Raw genomic sequence first — 18,358 nt, 5'->3', positions numbered from 1 at the left:
GACTTTCCTAATTTAGCTCTTATTGTGCTTTTCAAGAAAGTTGCGTAAAACGAGGGAGCCTCCCTTAAGGCTCCCATAAACGTGGGCTCAGCTAAGGCAAGCGAGGGTCATCCCGGTGCCCCCTCTGTGCGCCTGTACACCCCTGGACCTCATCGACCCACCCGCCTACCTCACCGGCCTCAACCAATCTGTTCCACAGATGACGCTTTTAATGCTTCTGGCAGAAACCCCACTATTTTACCCTCGGACATGTGGTAGTAAAGCAGAAAGGAGGGGAGCGAAAGCGTAGAGCGGCAGAGGAAAAAAATTATTCCTTTATTTGACCAGAAAAATACCTCTCCTTTTATATATTGGCAGAGGTGAAAAGCACATGGGGATGGAGGTAGCTTGGCTCGGCGCATAAAAGATCCAAGTGTTGACGACTTTACCATCTGGTTTTTTGGAAACACAGAATATCTTTATGGCATGGGAAACCATTTGAAGATACAAACAAAAAGCATATTCAGGAAATTTTATGGCTGCTTTGTAGCAGCAATGGAGTACTTCTAAAGGGAATTGAGATTTTAAAAGTTTTATTTTTTCCAGACTTTGAAACGGCAAGAGGGAAATGTCATTAGCGGAACACGGACATCAAATCGTCTGGTGTCCAGGGCACAGCAGGTGGCACAGGAAGTCGCAGGCCTTATTTGGAAAACTGCTTATTGGAGTAGAAATGTAGGAAACCAGATATTTGTTTTTACCGCAGCACACTGTATATTTCCATAACAGCTCTCAGGATACGAAACCTGTTAAAAGATCTATACTTGACAAAATAGAATATGTTTTAATATTGCGTCTGCCTGCGCGCAGCGTGTGTGGCGGAGTCCCCATTAAATGGTGTCCTAGCGTAGCGTGTCCGTACTTGGCCTGGCTCGTGTTTAGCTTAACCTTAAGTATGATGATGTATGGCTTCGTTATGATTTTTAATAACAAACATTGGCCTTAATGCACATGGAGATGAGGGTAAATCTGTCAGTGCCATTCATGAGTGCTGCAGGGCCTGGGGGGGGGGCTTTTAGTTTGTACTGAACATGTGTGCATGTCCACAGAGCTTTGAGGTTGAGATCTGGGCTGTGCTTTCCCTTGGGTCATTAGAAGTTGAAAATGTTCATGGTCAGTGTGGCATGGTGAGGGACCACACGTACGCGTTGGCCGTGGCACCTGTTTCTCAGATGGCCCTCCATTCAAACCTTAAACCGTCCCCAGCCGCAGCCTCCGCGCCCATGTCTGTCCGTTTAGCTTTCCATCATAATTCATGTGGAAATGCATGTCCAGGCTCCAGCGCACATGTCCGTATCTCTGGTTTTCTTTTCATTATTTTTCCCCTTTTCCTCCCTCACACTCTCGCTTTGAACTAAAAATCGTAGGCTCATAAAATGCTCAGAATTTACGATAGAGATGGGAGCGATTCGGATGGGATTGGATGTTTAGACGGAGCGCTGTGTTAGTGGAACACACGGAAAATAAGGAGAGACGTATATGAACGTCCCTTTACCCCCATCTAGTCCTGATGCTGTCCCAATGTCCTCCCTGCTCTCTTGTTCTTTCTGTTTCCCCCGGGGAGTTGCAGATAGTCTATCTTTTTACCCATGATCCTCTTGGTAACGCCATGGCTGGGAAAAGAGTGGTGGTGGGGGTGGTGGACTAAACGAGCAGCGAGATGGAAGAAGGGAAGGATGGAAGGAAACGAAGAGGAAGGAGACTGAATTTGCAGATGCATCAAAGAAGTGTCTCCGCTTTTCTCATTTTCATCATCTCCTTTGTATTTTTCTTCTTTTTTCCTTATGCCAAGGGACATTTTTTCTTTCAATTTTCCAACTCTTCTCGCCCTCCCTCACACTTTATTCTCCTCTATCTCCCTGAGATGGAGATGGCTGTGCTTATGCATCAGTGATATTAAGTCTACCGCTGTGCCTTGGCTATTAGCAGGGGTCAACCCTGCCCACACTCATTTGAAAATCAAATGGCCCTATATATATGCAGCCCAAATTATTGGACTGTCATTTGGACTTGTGTGATGGGGAAATGGACAGGAGATTGGCTTCCATTGATTTGCATAAAAAACCATTGTGCTGTTCCTCAGAATAGAAAAGATCTGGGTCTATTTCACATGCATGGCACCATTTATGACACACACACACACACACACACACACACACACACACACACACACACACACACACACACACACACACACACACACACACACACACACACACTATATATATATATATAAATGCATTATAAGTGCATATAGAGGTTGCAAATTACATTCACAGAGGTTCACTTATGTGTAAAGTTATCGCATACACACATGCACCCACTATTGTAGTTTTACCTGCCATTTTCCACTTCAGCCCCTTGCACCAAACATATCACCACGTCCTTGTCGCAGACAAACCTAAAGAGCCCCTATTCTCTTCAAACACACTTTACTATCTGCTACTCAACTGCTTGGTATAGGTTTTCATGCTTTCTCATGGAGATGGATGATGCGGCTGAGGGCGAGTGGATTTGCTTCAGTGTTTACGTCAGTGAGGTCGTCTGTCTGTCTGTATCTTGCTATCTGAGCATTGTTCCTTTGCTCCCCACAGGGCAAAGCGACGCTGTTTAGTAGATCATTCGAATCGTTTCCTTTTTTACCTGCCTGGCCGTCACAATGGAAATCTTTCAAAAGGTCTGGGCGGGTGATGGTTAATTAAAGCATAAAAGCAGGTGTGTGCATGTGTGTGTGTTTGCCAGAGAGATTTGAATAGACCGCTTCTCCTCCTTTCTTTCCTAATAATAAAATCCCTCATAGATATTAATAAGAGTTTCACCAGGCCTTTAACCCCTTAACCAGATGGTCTGCACAGCATCGTGTGTGTGTGTGTGTGTGTGTGTGTGTGTGTGTGTGTGTGTGTGTGTGTGTGTGTGTGTGTGTGTGTGTGTGTGTGTGTGTGTGTGTGTGTGTGTGTGTGTGTGTGTGTGTGTGTGTGTGTGTGTGTGTGTGTGTGTGTGTGTGTGCGTGTGTCCAGCTTTGGCCCAACTCTTGACTGACACTCTACTATGTAATGCTTAATTACCCCGGCCAGCCTGCCTCCTTTCTGAAGAGGTCCAGGCTGTGATGGTAGATGACCCCTCCCCTCCCACCAAGTCACGGGCAGTGCTGGGTTTCTCATATTAACAATGTGACACTCCTCATACCCATTTTCAACTCTCCCTGGGCTGTGGGCCTTTTGGGACTGGTCAGACCAGGACGGGGCTGGGCTGGAGGGGCTGGGTCTTGGAGACCAGGGGGGGAGTGTCTTGGAGACCAGCGGAAGGAAGGGAATATTTCTAGGATGTGGGAACAAAGGAACTGGAAAGCGTTATCTCTTTTTCCCCTTGGCTCATCTGAACTCTTGCCCCTTGACTATATATTCATCCTAACACCCCTCATCCTCTTTCTCTTGTTACTCACTTGTCCCCAAGCTTTTTTCTTTTTTTTGACCATCCTGTTGGGACAAAGATAAGAAAGTGTTTAACAAAAAATAATTGCAGAAGTACATAATCTCAAATACCATCTCTGGTGGCATGTTGACATCATTTTTGATAAGCGTAAATGATCAGAGCTGCTGTGGACAGATCACACAGCGAGAGCAGATTTAACTTTTATTTTGAAACCGCCTCACATTAAACATGGGCCTAATCTTTAATAGTAAATGTCAAAAGGTTTCAGTCGTGTTATAAATGTATGTGTCAGTTAAAGGTGCTCTGTTTTGGAAAAACTTTAACGGGTTACATCAGCTTGAAAAATGGTACTGAGATGGCGCCATCACACTTTTCTCCTCATGAAGCTATCAGGATATTGATATGGACAAAGTTGAACTGAAATACTCCTCAGCGCCCTTCCAGATCAATAATTGATCGATTGGAGGTAATTGTGCCTCCCTTGGAACGGTCCCAAGTCTCTCTCACTTTCTCTTTCTTTCTCACACCCTCTCTGTCATTATCAGCATGTGGCCCAGTATTCAGCATTTCAGCATTCCAGCTGTAATTGATTTTAACCATTAGGTGCTCAGTGAATAGATAAGTAGTGGGAGATATTCGATTATATGGTGACGGGGGAAAAAGGATTGAGGGATGTTGTCAGAGAGCTAGAGAAAGACAGACCGACCCGTCCCTCTGTCTGCCCCGTCTCTACCACTGGCCTTCCATCCTTGGCGCGGCACAATACCGCTGACCTCCTGTGAGTTCAAGCAGCTTAGTTTCTACGAAGTAATCCCTAATGCTTTGAAATAGACCTGATAGAAAGCTCACTTACTTGTTCGGGATTAATGTGGGTTGTGGATGTGGAGTCTGGTGGGGAATCAAGGGGTTTGAGTTTTCAGGACACGTTTAGTTAAGTTAACGAGTTAGAGTCATCACGTTTAGCTCTAATTGCTGATCGAAGAGTGTGTTTTTAAAAGCATCTCGCCCTTTATTGGCGACGGGATAAGAGACTTGCAGCCTTGTATAATGTCAGCCACCATACATTAATGTGCCACCCTTCCCTGTTGCTTGTGTTTAGATGTACTATGCTGGTGGCCGGAACACTATTATTCCCTTTCAGTCGCTGCCCGTCCCCTAGGGGAGGCCATTTTAAATCTCAGTGCAGCCGAGGGTGGTATTGCTTTCCGACTGTTTTCTGAAGATATGTCTGATTTTCCTTTTTTATTCGCGCTCTCTCCTTTCGCCTCTTTTCCTCATTCTGGCAGGAGTGTTGGGTACGACCAGCGGTAGGGGTGGACGGGGGAGTGGTGGGGGAACAAAGGCAAACATTTGAGTAATCTTCAAAGAGCCCATTGGTATGTTGAGTGGACACTGGTATGCGGACTGAGGCTGAGGCTTTTTCAGGGGAAAACAATATCCTTCCTTTAGACAGCCAGGAGTCCGGGCAAACATTACCAGCCAGGCGACTCTGCCGAGTGCTGCTGCCGCTATCAGCTTACCCCCCCCCTCCACCAAACCCCGCCTTCATTTTGGTTCGTGCTGCAGCTTCTGCGCTGTTGCAGGGCTCATCGTGATGTTGAAAGTCCGTGGCCTGCGTTGGTATGACGTGTCTCGAATGGTTATCTCCGTGTGCCAGGAAGCAGTCCCTAGTTAAATGTTTGACTTTTGATATACAGGGAGTAAAAGTACACAGAAAGGGAGCAACTCAGACCCCCCCCCCCCCCCCCCCCCTCCAAAAAAAGAAAGTAGGGAGGGATCAAGTGTGCCGTCTTGTAGGTCAACTGCGAGGCATTTGATTTCCTGTGGCAATATGCAAAACAGCCCAGCTGAAGAGGCGCCTTCATTGTGCGTTCCCTGGCAGAGGTACCACTCCACTGTGTGCACACACAACACACACACACACAGTTTAACACAGCTTGTGCACAACAAGTCACACTGTCACATTGTTTACTAGGATTAAGCTTCCAGTCTGGCCTTTAAACCCAGTGCGTCGAAATAAAACACTTCTGCCTGAGGAAGGAGATCTTGTACCATTATATGTTACAGTATGTGATTCTATATAAGAGTTTGTATGTGTTAGTGAGAGAATAGTGGGACCGTGCCCACATGCAGCCAACCCGGCTCCTAGAAGAAAGAAGCACACATCCTGCCATTTTGGGGCAGGTTTAAAATGAACTCCTTTTGTCCAGTAATCACCAGCCATTTTCTCACGAGGATCCACCCCAGGGATAATTTCTCCCATTTCTCTGTCATTAGCAGAGCCTGGTATTAGGCATGTGTTTTATTCCCTGTACCTTTTGTTTTGTGCTAAGTGAAACCATGCGACAGAGTACGGGTTAACTGGAAAACAATACTCCCCTTCACAGGCTCAGGAATGTGTAATTAATGATTTGAACCCGACTACGCTCGTCTAGATTCTTCCCTGTCATTTTCCCCTCGTTCCATCTCTCTTCCTTTTGTTCTGTCTGCTGCAAAATCTCCGTCTCGCTCCCTCTCAGTCTATCGGTTACGTTCTCTAACTGTACAAACTTTTGTCTGTCATTTTTTAGCACGTCTTCATCATGAACAGAATGAAGAAAAACAAACTTGGCAAACTTGATGTTTCTCTGAGCGTTAAAATAATTTTCCGTTCTCTATTCGTTTTAGTTTTAGTTAAATATGACATCAGTGTATTACAAAAGTCTTTGATGCTACCAGCCAGACTTTCAACTGCTTTATTTTTGTTTTTCCTCCTCATTTTTCTTAGATGTCTGTCAATTAGGCTTTGCTTTGATTTCCCCAAAGCGTCTTTGGATGTTGGTAAAAATGGAAAGTGATGAAGCCTACCCAAAAGCATGTTAACATTTCCGCAGAATCCCTCCCCACTTGCACAATACTGGAAAAAAGATAATCCCACATGTTAACATTTCAATGATCTTGATCTCAGCATTTTACAATGTCTGTCTCATTGTGAGTCGATGGAAAAGACAGGGGCAGGGTGGTTTAGGTAAATGGGGAGGTCTGGTCAGTCTCACCTGGCGGCGATGAGACGAGCGGGGGCTTTTAGACCCTAATGGGATAAGGTCAGGATGGCTAATAGGGAGTAAGTGGCTGAACCATGCTGTCTAAGTCTAATGCTAATGTAAATAGTGATCCATTTCCATGGGGGTGGAGGTGAGCTGGCTTTTAAGACACCTAACACACATACACACATTTATAGAGCAGTAAGTAACATTTGTGCTTGTGGCTCTGTCTTCTAAAATCTGTCATTCCTAGCTGCTGGGTCAGTATAATGTAAAATATATGGCAACTGTGCTTAGAGACGCAAAAAAAGGTATTTCCAAGACTAGAAGAAATGGTCCATGTTGCAAATCAGCAGGGATTTATTTTCCGTGTTTCTTTGCTTCGGTATGCATTGTGTGTGTGTGCGTGCGCGTGTGTGTAAAAACAACACAGTAAGAAATAGACAGATAGAAGTTTTTTTCCAGGAGAGGGCCCATAGGTCAGGAAGCTGTGAACTCCAGAGTGACCCTTGCTCCAGATGTCGGATACACTTACATCACTGCTTTAGTTGTTGGTTTGTGTAGATGCATGGAAATTAGAAATAAACTGGACATTGGAGTTCTCAGTGTCCGGTGACTGTTTCTCTAAAGCAACAAGGAAAAGGTAGACAAGACGTTTGAAGGGGAGAGAACGAATAAAGCAGCTGATAGCATGGAAGGAGGAAGAGCGGGAGAGAGCTAGCATGAAAGCCTCATTGTGATAATTCATTTATTTGACTTGGCGGCCATTATGTGAGGGATGCTTATTATTGCTGGGAGACCTAAGCAGAGCTCGCCCACCTCATGGACTGGCCCCAGAGCTGTGATCACATGTGACCAAACAGCACAGGCAATTTAGCTCAAGAAAATATCATTTCTTTTTTGTTTTTTTTTTGTATTTTTGGAATTGAGAGGCTTTGTAGTAAAGACAGGATGGGTGGGGTATTTCTCCCGGATTGTTTCACAACTCCAGCATCTTCAGATCACACATAGTGGCCTTGTTGGGAGGGGTGAGGGTCTATCTGTGCACATGTGCCCACTCAGCATTTATGTTTTTTATATATCTTGTATTTGCATATTTGTTTTTGTGCACGGCTGCACTGAAGCTGCTCCTCCACGCGCCACACGCGCTGCCCTTCATCTGCGGAAGCAAGGCAGCACATGCCCGGGCCCTCAGCCTGTCGTTCCAGCAGCGCCGTCTGCGAGCCACTCCAATGGCAGTGATCTTGCATTACATCTATGTTTTGAGGGCTGAGCGGCGGTTAGCAGTAACATGTGTTAGGGAGGTGGTAGCACTGATGGAATTCCGCACTTGGCAGCCATCCAGGCTGCGCTGGTATGTGTTTAAAATACTTTCAAGGAACAAAACACGCTTTTGTTATTTGCTGGGCCAAGTGGGGCTGTTTTTGTCTACTGTGTCCCCTAGGGGCCCAGGGGATAGCACCGGAAGATGGGGACATTCCAATAGAGAAGGTGTACCCAACAACAACCCCTCCCCCCACCCTTGAAAAGTCATAGAGGGTTTTTTTTCCTTGAGCGGACACCAACAGAACCAGATAGATTATACATATAAAACATGTACACACATGCTCTGACACACGTAGTTATTAATACACAGCTGCCGTGGCTCTTGTGTTCAGTATGTGTTCATTAGCTGCCTGCTTCTACATTTACTGACGGGAAATAGTAATGTTTCCACTGAACAGTCTAATTTGTCATTTGGTTACGGAGGTAAACACGACCCCACTGCTTTACTCCGAAATATTTTTGTCACTTTATTTATGTACACACACAATCACAGGGGAAGGCAAAGATGAGCGCGCAGTTGAAATTATAAACAGACACAAAAACACACTTGTGAGGTAAAATTTAAAAAAGAAAAAAAAAAAGTGGAGTCAAAATTACCAATGCAGAAACGCAGCAAACACAAATAGTGAGAGGGAAAAGAAGAAGCGAAACGCTGGAATTATACCCACACCCACCCACCTACACACGCGTTCACACACACACACACACACTTCAACGTACGTGTACAAGCACAGGGAGATGAAAGAAGTTGTGAGACGATGCCTTTTGCCGTGCCTTATTAAGAATTCAGTTAATGAGGCAGCTTTGTCACCGCAGATAGAACAAATGAATATGAGACAACACCGCTGCTATCCTCCCCACGAAATCCAGGGACGAGTGGAGGGGAGGTGTGTGTGTGCTCGTGTTTGTGTGTGAAAGGTGTTTTGTCATTTTATTCTGCATAATGAATGCAGCCCTCTGTCATCCTCACCCACACACACACGTACACGAACACACGTAGAAGCAGAAAACCACTACACAAGGGAGCTTCCCTTACCTGCCAAATTGACTTTCTCCTCTCCCCTCAATACAACTCCCTTTGTGTGTGTGTGTGCGTGTGTGTGTGTGTGCGCGTGTGTGCGTGCGTGTGTGTGTGTGTGTGTGTGTCATTGAGAGAGCTGACTGTGTTGTGTTTTTGACAGGTAAACAGGAAGTCCCGAGTGTTGTAATTTGCATTCTGCGTGTTTAGGGCTGTGTATGCGCCTCCTCCCCCATCCAGAGATGTCACGTTTAGGTCCACCGAGGGAGAGCTGTTTAGCTCATTTTGATTGGCCCACGGGGAGCGCTAGCTTATTTGGTTGTTTGCCAAACACTAATCCCCAACAATTAACCACCAGACACTCTGGAGAGGTGCCATATTGACAACGATGGGCCTTTTTGCCAGGCTGCACACAACATGTAGCGGATAAGACAAAAGCATGCTGTATGTACCACACACACACACACACACACACACACACACACACACACACACACACACACACACACACACACACACACACTGAATCAGCCGTGGCATAAATTACATCCACGTTTCAAGCGGGGCAACAGAGGCGCAAACCCAGGAGCAGGAACAGTATGTTTGTGTGTTTGAATATGCATTACACAGCCCACGCCTGGCAGGAGTCAAAGTGCTGCTTTAAACGTTCATAAATCATGGATGTTCTGGCCTGTGATCACCAGACCGCCTGCGTTTCAGGCCTGCAGAGCGCCAGAGAGCGACAGACAGCCCTCTAGTTTAGGTCTTAAACAAACCCTCTGGAATGTGCTGATGGGGAGAGAATTAATATTAGGTCTAAACCTATCTGGCAGCTGGTTCGACCCAAAGTATATCATCCAGCTCCTCTCAGCTGAAGCCTCATATCCTAAAAACAAATAGTTGGTACAAGGATGTAGCCCGTTTCAGGCCCGTAGTTGGATTTACATGAACATCTAAGTTTCCAACCAGTACAATTAGCTTAATGGCCGTGTCATTAGGATTCAAGGCTGATTCGAGCGAGACCCTTTTCTCCTGATAGGACTTTTGCGTCTCGCGGCTTTGTTCACTTACCAAGCGCACGCTTTGCCACATTCCCAGTGAGTTTTCTCCCGTGGCGGTTGTTAACGTAATACTGAAGGTTGTCACTGGAGACAGGAGAGGCCTCGTTTGATTACGATTTTATTTCTCTCATTTTGAAGGGCTGCTTTTGGTTCCAATTCAGTTATGAGTATTCCTCATTTCTATCAGAATGGTCGTGAAATAAAGGATATTGGAGCAGAGTCCAGACACAATTGAATTGAGAATGAACAAACACCGCAGGGCGGTGAAAGGCATTCTTGTTTTTGTGCTGTAGCAGTAATGATTGATGGGCCCCTGAATGACAGTGGGGAGGGATGGAAGTACAGAAGCTGTAGCGTAAGGCGTGATTGTGGAAGGCCACTAACAAGGACCCGGACGAAACAGTAAGACTTTACGGGAAATAAACAAACCTGGCACCCAAAAGGCGTGTATTTGCGTTAAATGGCACGAACTCCCACCTGCTTGTGTGTGCAGTTTTGCGTCCACCTCCACGAGCACACACGCGTGTGCGCGGTTTCCACGGTAAGGCCCGGCAGCTCATTGCTACTACGAGGGAGGGTGGGGACGGAAGAAAAGAAGCAAAGAGAGAGAGAGAGAGAGAGAGAAGGAGCGAGGGAGGCCTCCTTTCACAGAGAAACAAAGATAGCTGTAATTAATGGCCCTGAGCTCTGGACTAGGGGAGCTTTCTTCTGACAACTCCAACTTAATTAAAACTTAAGACTTCTGAAAGGGCCTCTGACTGTGAGGGGACGTCCCACCGTCTCGTGAGAAAAACCTTGGAAGATTTCCTACAAAAGAAAGAAAAAGAGAGACAGAAAGAAAAGATGTGTTAGCGGCTGTAGCTATGTTGCTAATCCCTGTTTGTCAAAGGAAGGAGGGGGGGGTTGGAGCTCGCTCACCTACAGCTAACCGCCCACCCCCCCCCACTCCCCTCCCACACACTTGCTCGCGATCCAAGAACGCTCTGGAGAAAATATTACCTTTTCACGGGCTTCAGGGATGAAACCTCTTCCTGTCGCTGACGTGACAGACAATGTAGGGTCTGCATGCGCACACACCATTATGTGTATTAATTCATGCATAGAACTCTGCACCTGTTTCTCACATGGCCTGTATGAATAAATCTTAACAAAGCATAAACTAACCTTTGTGAGCCACCTCTGTCTCTCTCCCTCGCCCTTGCTCTCTTTTCCTCTCCGTCTTTTCTTTCCCTCCCTCTCCTCCCTCCAGAGAGGATCAGATAATAAAAGCTTGGCCTGGTCTTTTGTTTTTGTGCATTGTTCATTAGCCCAGCAGCAACAACAGAGGCACACTTGATATGCTTGGCTTGACTGGGTGTATGGGAGCAGGGCAAGGTGGGATGGGGGGCTGTGCACGCCGGCGCGCGCGTTTGCGTGCACGCACACACGAGGGGCAGGGCGAGAGGCAGGGGGTGGCTTTGCATGGCTGCCGTGCCATTAAACAGGCAACTGAAAATTAGGGGCTTGCAACTGACGTTGAATGAGAAGCCCCTGCAGCTGCTGACAATGACGGGAGCTGGAGAGGCTGCATGATTGGGACGGAACCGTGGCCAATGTAACCTTTTTGTGACTTGTAGTGAGTTTTTAATCTTTCCATCACCTTAAACTATCTGCTGTGAATGTGGCGGCCGCAAACAGCTGATGAACCAACTAACTAGGATGTAATTCATTGCTTATTTGAAGGCAGGGAAACGATGGGTGGTGGATGTCTTTTCTACCCAAACCGAGAATAAGGATTTTACAGCCAATTCCCAGTTGTTGCACTAAATTACCAGATAACTTCGCGACACAGCAGTTAGCGAGAACCCCGACACAACAGAGTCGAAGCAGCTGCCGCAGCGGTCCCCCCACCCCCCCCCACCCCCGTCTAACATCTGCGCTCTGCTGTCGTCCGTCCACAGCACTTACAGAAGCAGGACGGCGCGTACGGCCCGGAGTCGTGCGTCTACTACTGCACGCTGTGCGACTACTCCACCAAGGCCCGCCTCAACATGGTGCAGCACGCCCGCTCGGCCCGCCACCAGCAGACCGAGGGGCTGAGGAAGCTCCAGCTCCACCAGCAAGGCCTGGGAGGGGACGAGGACGCGCTGAGCCTCCACGAGCTGTTCCACGTCAAGGAGAGTCCCAACCAAGGTCTGTTGTTGCTTATTTACGTTATGCAGTGAACTCAGTTTTTTATGGCCACATACGCACCGATGTTTACTTCACTGCTTCTGTTCCCTCGTTTCTGATTCTCTGAAGTCTGATCCATCCTTCTTAACTGCTCTCCCGTTCTTGCCCCACTTCTCTTTATTCTGTCAAGCCTCCCTCCCTCCCTCTTTCCTCTGGCCTTCATATCCAGATCACGTCTCTCGATACAGACCCGTCCATTCCTCCTAATCTCTCCAAAATGAGCATACTGTTCCTATTAGGCTGCTGCACTTATATCTGCAACACACACGCACACGGTGTCCGTGCGCAGGGACATCCCAGGCAGGCAAGCAGTCGGCTTATGAAATTTCACCTTGAGAGGATCTCATAGTGAAAATGCCTGTACACACATACGTTTCTCACACACACACGCACACACACATACACACACACACGCACACGCACATACACACACGCACACAAACGTATGCTATGGCTACACAGTTTCTCCCTGGAGTGAGCTTTCATTTCCTTTCTCATGACCAAAGCAATTTGGCTTTCATTTAAGAGTCTCCGTCCTGCCAGCAGCTAATAAGTGTAACAGAACTGTAAAACATTGAGAGAGACAAAAAAAAAAAAAAGAAAAGATTAATCGTTTTTCTTTGAGTGGGGGTTGGATGGTTGGTGAGGGGTTGCAGGGTGTAAGGGGAGGGGGCTGTGCTGTAATTTAAACCAGAAGACGAAGAGTCAGGGTCCATTATTTAGTCATCCCTATGTTAATGCTGCCGGGAGAAAATGAGCGCTTAACTTGTTTTTGCTTTGCTTGACCTGAAGGAGCGGGGTGGGGGTGGAGATGGGGGGGTTACAGGTTTTGAATAGCATTCCAGCATAGCATTAGTCCATACATCCATCTTTGTGTGTGTGTGTGCGTGTGTGTGTGTTTCTATGAATGTCTGCTCCCCAAAGTGTCCTGTTTATACTGTACATGTACTCCCAAAACAGATGGGGGCCCATGCGCTTAGAAACATATGTGAATCCCAACACGCACACGCATGCACACGAACAGAAGAAGAGCTCCCAATCCTGAAATGGAGCCCGTTGCCGGTGTACATTTGGCTTTAATTACACGCGGATCAAAGTTTCGCTGAGGTTTGGGGGGGGGTGCAGTAGAAAAAGCGTGCTTAGATAAATCATTACCGTAGATTTGAACATCGCCCCCCTCACCACCCCACCCGTCCACTCCTCCTATCTCCCTCTCCTGCTCTCGTTTTATGCCTCTCTCTCTCTCCTTTTTTGTCCAACTTTCTCCATCTCCCACTCTCTCCCCGCTGCTCCTGTCTGTTTTTTCATCAAGAGCACCAGCCGCGGCTACAAACCTTTTTTTTCCCCCTCTCTCTCTCTCCTTTTTTTAAAAAATCAGCACAACCTGGTTTTAAAACTGTCAAAAGCAATACTTGCCCGCTGCACCTATTTCAAATGTTCCACTCTTTAAAAAAACACTCCCCGTTTGTTGCCTGGACCGTCGTTTTATACGTTGGCTTTCGAATTTCCACCAGGAAGCAAGTGCGCAGCTTCGGGCGGACGCTGGCAGCATCCAAAATGCTAAGCCGCTTTGTTGGATGCCCTCTCGGTGCCCGCGCTGCGTAGGTTTCAGGGAACAACGGTATTCTTTCACAAGGTACGGGTGAGCGTTTCGCAGGGACCTCCTCGTCGGCGTTTGGCGAGAGCGGGCGCGTGTCAACCGGAGATCAAACGCCTCCAAAAGCTAACGTAATAAATAAAGTGTCGCTTTGCTTTATGGCGCCGTATTTAATTCTTTATGCGTGTGTTATTCCGAGCTTAACCCCTTTGTTTTTCAGATTAAACCGCACATGGGCCGCGTGTTATCTCGGCGCCAGTGCAATTCGGCCGCCTCGCGCTGCGGCGGTGATAGATGACGTGAGCGGCCGCGCCGACGGAAAAGCCTCTGTAGTAGGCAACATTTCCAAAGGCCTCGGTTCAAGCGGCCGCTGTTTGTGTTTACGCGCACATGTATGCGCGCCGCTCGTTTTCGGGGGGCTACAACTCCTGACTCGAGCACTTTCTGCTCATTAGAGACTGGTATGAAAAAGATTAATTTAAGTGCTGACCGGTATCTTTCTCTTAAAGCCCTGGACCTGGCACGGAGCCAGATAATTATAGGCCCATTTGGGAATAAGAGTTCTAATACTCTGGACTTTATGTACATGTGAATGGCTTTCATTAAACAATTTTGATGCTGATTTTATGGCCTAATTAAGGGTACAGTGCTGCAGAGATGCCCTGCTAGAATGTAGGTGTTTGGAACAAAGCGCACAAACACCACTCGCAGTGTGTGTGTGTGTCCATGCACGTGTTTGCCTCTGTATGTTTTCACTGTGCCTTCTACTTTAGTCAGTAATTCCCCAAACCCGGGCCCAGTCGCCTCATCCTTTGCTCCCGGTAAACACCTCTGTGAAGTGAGCGAGCTGTGTGCTCATATCGACGGCTCCAACTTTCACCGACTGCACAGTCCAGAAAAAAAAAAAGAGAGAGAGAAAAACTTCTTACCGCGATCTCTTCAGCGCTGTCCTTCAGAGACAAAAGGCCCACTGTGCCAGCGCTGCTGAGATAAATCGTCCCTCTCTGTGCACAATTAGAAGTGTTAAAGAAAATTGAGTTTATAAAAAATGCCAGTTTGCATCAGAGGAGTAAACATAAATGAATTGCCTCTCAGCGTGGAGGACTTGGAGGCCCTTTTGCTTTGAGGGTCGTCCAAAAGTTGTTAGGGAAATTAGATTTTTTGTGCTCTTCTCCGCTCCGTAATGAAGTTACGCCCTGAATAGAGCTGTTTAGTACAATTCGAGCAGAAGAAGAAAAATATGACAGATTACAAATCATGGGTGTTCCATCATCGATTTCATCATTTGAACAATTTGTGAAGTTGGAGTCTTGGAGGCATTAACAGACTCTGAAGTTCAGTTTTTACAGCGATTCGTGCTTTTTTTTTTTTTTTTCCTGACTGTTTCTCTGTTGCCACCTCTGTCTCAACAGTACGACCATTTGTTTAGTCGCGGAGAAGCCGAGAGGAGGTGCGTGTACGAGTGTTTTGCTGTGTGCCTCCTTGCCCATTAGCCCTGTGCTTCATCACGTGTAAAGCTCCTCATAAGCCAGACCGAGCAGAAACACTGGGGCCTTTTCTGCATACTTTGCTTTCTGTCATTTTTCCCTTTCGCTCTCTGTGTCCCTCACAGAAAAGGAGAAGGGAGATGGGATCTTATGGAGGTAATTATTTCTGAGAGCCCGGCTTGTCATCCATCCCTCCACCACCATCTCTATGCCTCTATGCCCCCCCCCCCCACTACCACATGCATTAAAGAGGGAGGGAGAGGACCCTCTTTGTCTGAGTCCTCCTTTTAAACAAAAGACCTCTTCTGACTTAGAGAGCCCAACAACACTTTTATCCCCTTTGTGTACGTGCGTGCGTGCGCGCGTGCACGACGCACAATCTTTTGTTTTGTCTGAGCGATAAGGTTCTGGGACATTTTTCGGTCCTGGTCAAATTAGCGTAGCTGTTCTAACCATTTATGGTGAAGCTGTGGGCTAAAAACCGAGCCTAATGGACACTTAGTATCCCCCGTATGTGCTGTATGTGCTGCCTATGGATGCATGTGTCCGTGTGTGCATCCAACAGGAAGTGATGGAGCGCGGGCAGAGAGCAAGCGCGTCGTCTCGCCTGGGGACGGCAAACCCCACCCAATCGCTTTGCCCGAACACAAAACGCACAATAAACCGTCTTTCGATGTAACGATGCTGCGACTCTTTCACGGTCTTCACTCCCTCCTCACTTCCTCCACTGCATCATTCTATCCATTTTTTTTATTCCCCCCCTCTGGGTGGTGGCAGCGGTTTCACCATTCCAGTGGTTCGCAAGCAGGTCTCTCCTCAGACAGGAGTCTGTTTCTAGGGTTTGTGTCAGTAATTTGTGGCCATTATATAAACCTCTCGCGGACGGCTGGAGGAGTGAGAGAAAGGATGCAACACACACCCAGTCATAGCCAACCGCTAAAGTTAGTGCAGTGGTTTTGTTTTTTTAAGTCAGGATACAGTAGGTGAGACCAGTCGTCTGGCTCTTCAGGAGATTCGTCCGTTAGATATTTATGTTTAGAAATATGTTACCAGGTTGAGGCCGCTGATTATATGGCACATGGATTTAGTTACACGCAGCTGATTACTTACAGTTTCTAAATTATTTGTGGCTTTTTCCCTCATATGCTGTCAGACAGGAAGTTGCGTACATATAAGGCAAAGTCCGCAGCTTTTGCTCAGGATGGCTTCATTCCGCGCATAATAAAAAACTGGGAATGTTATTTTATGTGCCCAACATGAGTAAAAGCAGTTCCTGGGGAGAACTATTCTGATGAGAGTGATGTGATTTTACCCAGGAGGGTTTTTGAGCAAGTATGTAGTTTTTTTATGGCTGTGCAATTGGTGGGAGACAGTATGCTGCCTTTTAAATCATTTGTCAAATCAAAATAAGACACATTCATATATGTATATTATTATATTTTCGGCAAGTAGCAATTTACCCCAAATTTCCCAAAACCATATTCTCTATGGCTGAGGGAGTAAAAGATGTGGTCATTTTTTGAATAATTCCATCCAAGCGAATTATAATTACTTTGCGGTCTGTGTGTGCGCATAGAAAAAAAGGGCAGTAAGCTGACTTGCGCCCCCAAAAAAAAAAAAAAAAGAGCAACGTTCACCATAAACTATTTTTGAAATGGTGTGCCGGGGCAGTATGGGCTCAGGCCGATTGTTTTTCTTTGAGTTGAGCAGCTCTTTGGTGGAGGGGTATTACCCGGTCCAAATTGTTCCCTCATGTTTTCCGCCAAGGTTCTGTGCCCACCACACTGACAGTTATAATTTGCAGAAATTGCTCTGATTATCTGAATTAGCATACCTGACCAATGCCACATTAGTCTTATTTACAACACAAAGCTGTGGGGCTCTGAGGACGCATACTAAATATGACTTAACCCTTTGAAGAGGGGCCTGGCGTCACACGGCCGCCGAGGACGTCTTTCACGTCTGTGGTATCACAAAGGGCTTAGGGCCCTGCTCCATATGGAGCCTAAAGGTCCCGAAACAGGAAGTGGCGAATGTAAAGTCCAAGGACCTTATTGAAATCAAAGGGTTATGGCATAGTTTCCCTTTCTCTCAGTTTCTTCCTTTGTTGAATAATTTTTTTCTTGTCCCCATATTCACCCTCCTTCCTGCGCTCACCCCGTGCTCTTCTTTATTTTCTTCTTCACCTACATTCTTTTCTCTCCTCAATCCCCTCATACACCCTCTGTCCACTGACTCTTAACCACAGATGGACAAAACAATGGGTGGTGTCACATAGCATTAAGACAAACAATCTGCTGACGGGAGGAGGGCTGCGTGGAGCCAGAGCCGCGGTAACCAGGCAATGCGCTGGCCGGGCCCAAGCAGCCGCTAATCTCAAACCTCCGATGATACAATTCACAGATGGGGCGTTTAAGGCGGCCTCCGTGTGCACACACTCGCACAAAGCGAGGAAAAAGTAGAAACGTTACATTAGAAGGTAGAAAATCCCCCCCTGCCCCACTGTTGTGTGTTTTCTTTACCTCATCCGTCAGTGGGAGGTATAGAATTGATAGCAGCTATTGATTGCCTATAGCCAAGTCTAATCATCGCTAACCGGAGGAAGCTTTGCTGCTGTAGTAGCTGTCAGGGGCCTGTTGTGAGTGAGTGTGTGTCTATGCGGCCCTCCAGCAGTGCAGCAGCCCTCGTTTGCCCGCGGTGGGCTGACGGCCTGAAAGCGAGGCCGCACATGCAAAAATCATTCCGGACACCGCTCCTCTTTCCCCAAAACGTGAGGCAAACGCACGTTGTGTTTGCATAAAAAGACACACGGCGAGTTTCACCTGCCCAGCTTATGTGAATAAGACCCATCTCCCATTCTCTCCCTTTCTTCATCTCTCTAATAGGAAATTTGAGCACACTGCACGAGATTAAAGCAGAGAATCAATGCCTTGTGAGCAATCATTTCCAGACAAATCTCTTTCATCTTCCACCCCCCCCCCACCCCCCTCGCTCCCCCCTCGTTCCCTCGTTCATTCCCTCTCCCACCTCCTAATGCTAACAGGGGGTCCCGTGTCATGACATCCCTTTTGCTTTTATCATGTACTAATAACACTCTGAAAATAGAGAGAGAGAGAGGAATGTGACAGAGAGAGGGAAGAGGATGCAGGGGAATAAAGCGAACA

The 18,358-nt window shown here is 46.9% G+C and overlaps 1 protein-coding gene across 3 annotated transcripts in view; it reads left to right on the top strand.

Annotated features, from left to right (window-relative positions):
* Window positions 1–18,358, top strand: part of zfhx4 (zinc finger homeobox 4) — a 243,340-nt gene that overhangs the window by 195,116 nt on the left and 29,866 nt on the right. For all 3 annotated transcript variants that reach the window (XM_055508360.1, XM_029146686.3, XM_029146685.3), the window contains one exon: window positions 11,840–12,071. In XM_055508360.1, the coding sequence (XP_055364335.1) occupies window positions 11,840–12,071 (232 nt within the window). The remainder of the gene's footprint in view (window positions 1–11,839; window positions 12,072–18,358) is intronic.

This window comes from Betta splendens, chromosome 4 (assembly GCF_900634795.4).
Source record: "Betta splendens chromosome 4, fBetSpl5.4, whole genome shotgun sequence".
NCBI lineage: Eukaryota > Metazoa > Chordata > Actinopteri > Anabantiformes > Osphronemidae > Betta > Betta splendens.
The sequence above is the reverse complement of the archived record's forward strand: the minus strand, read 5'-3'. Positions and strand labels throughout refer to the sequence as shown.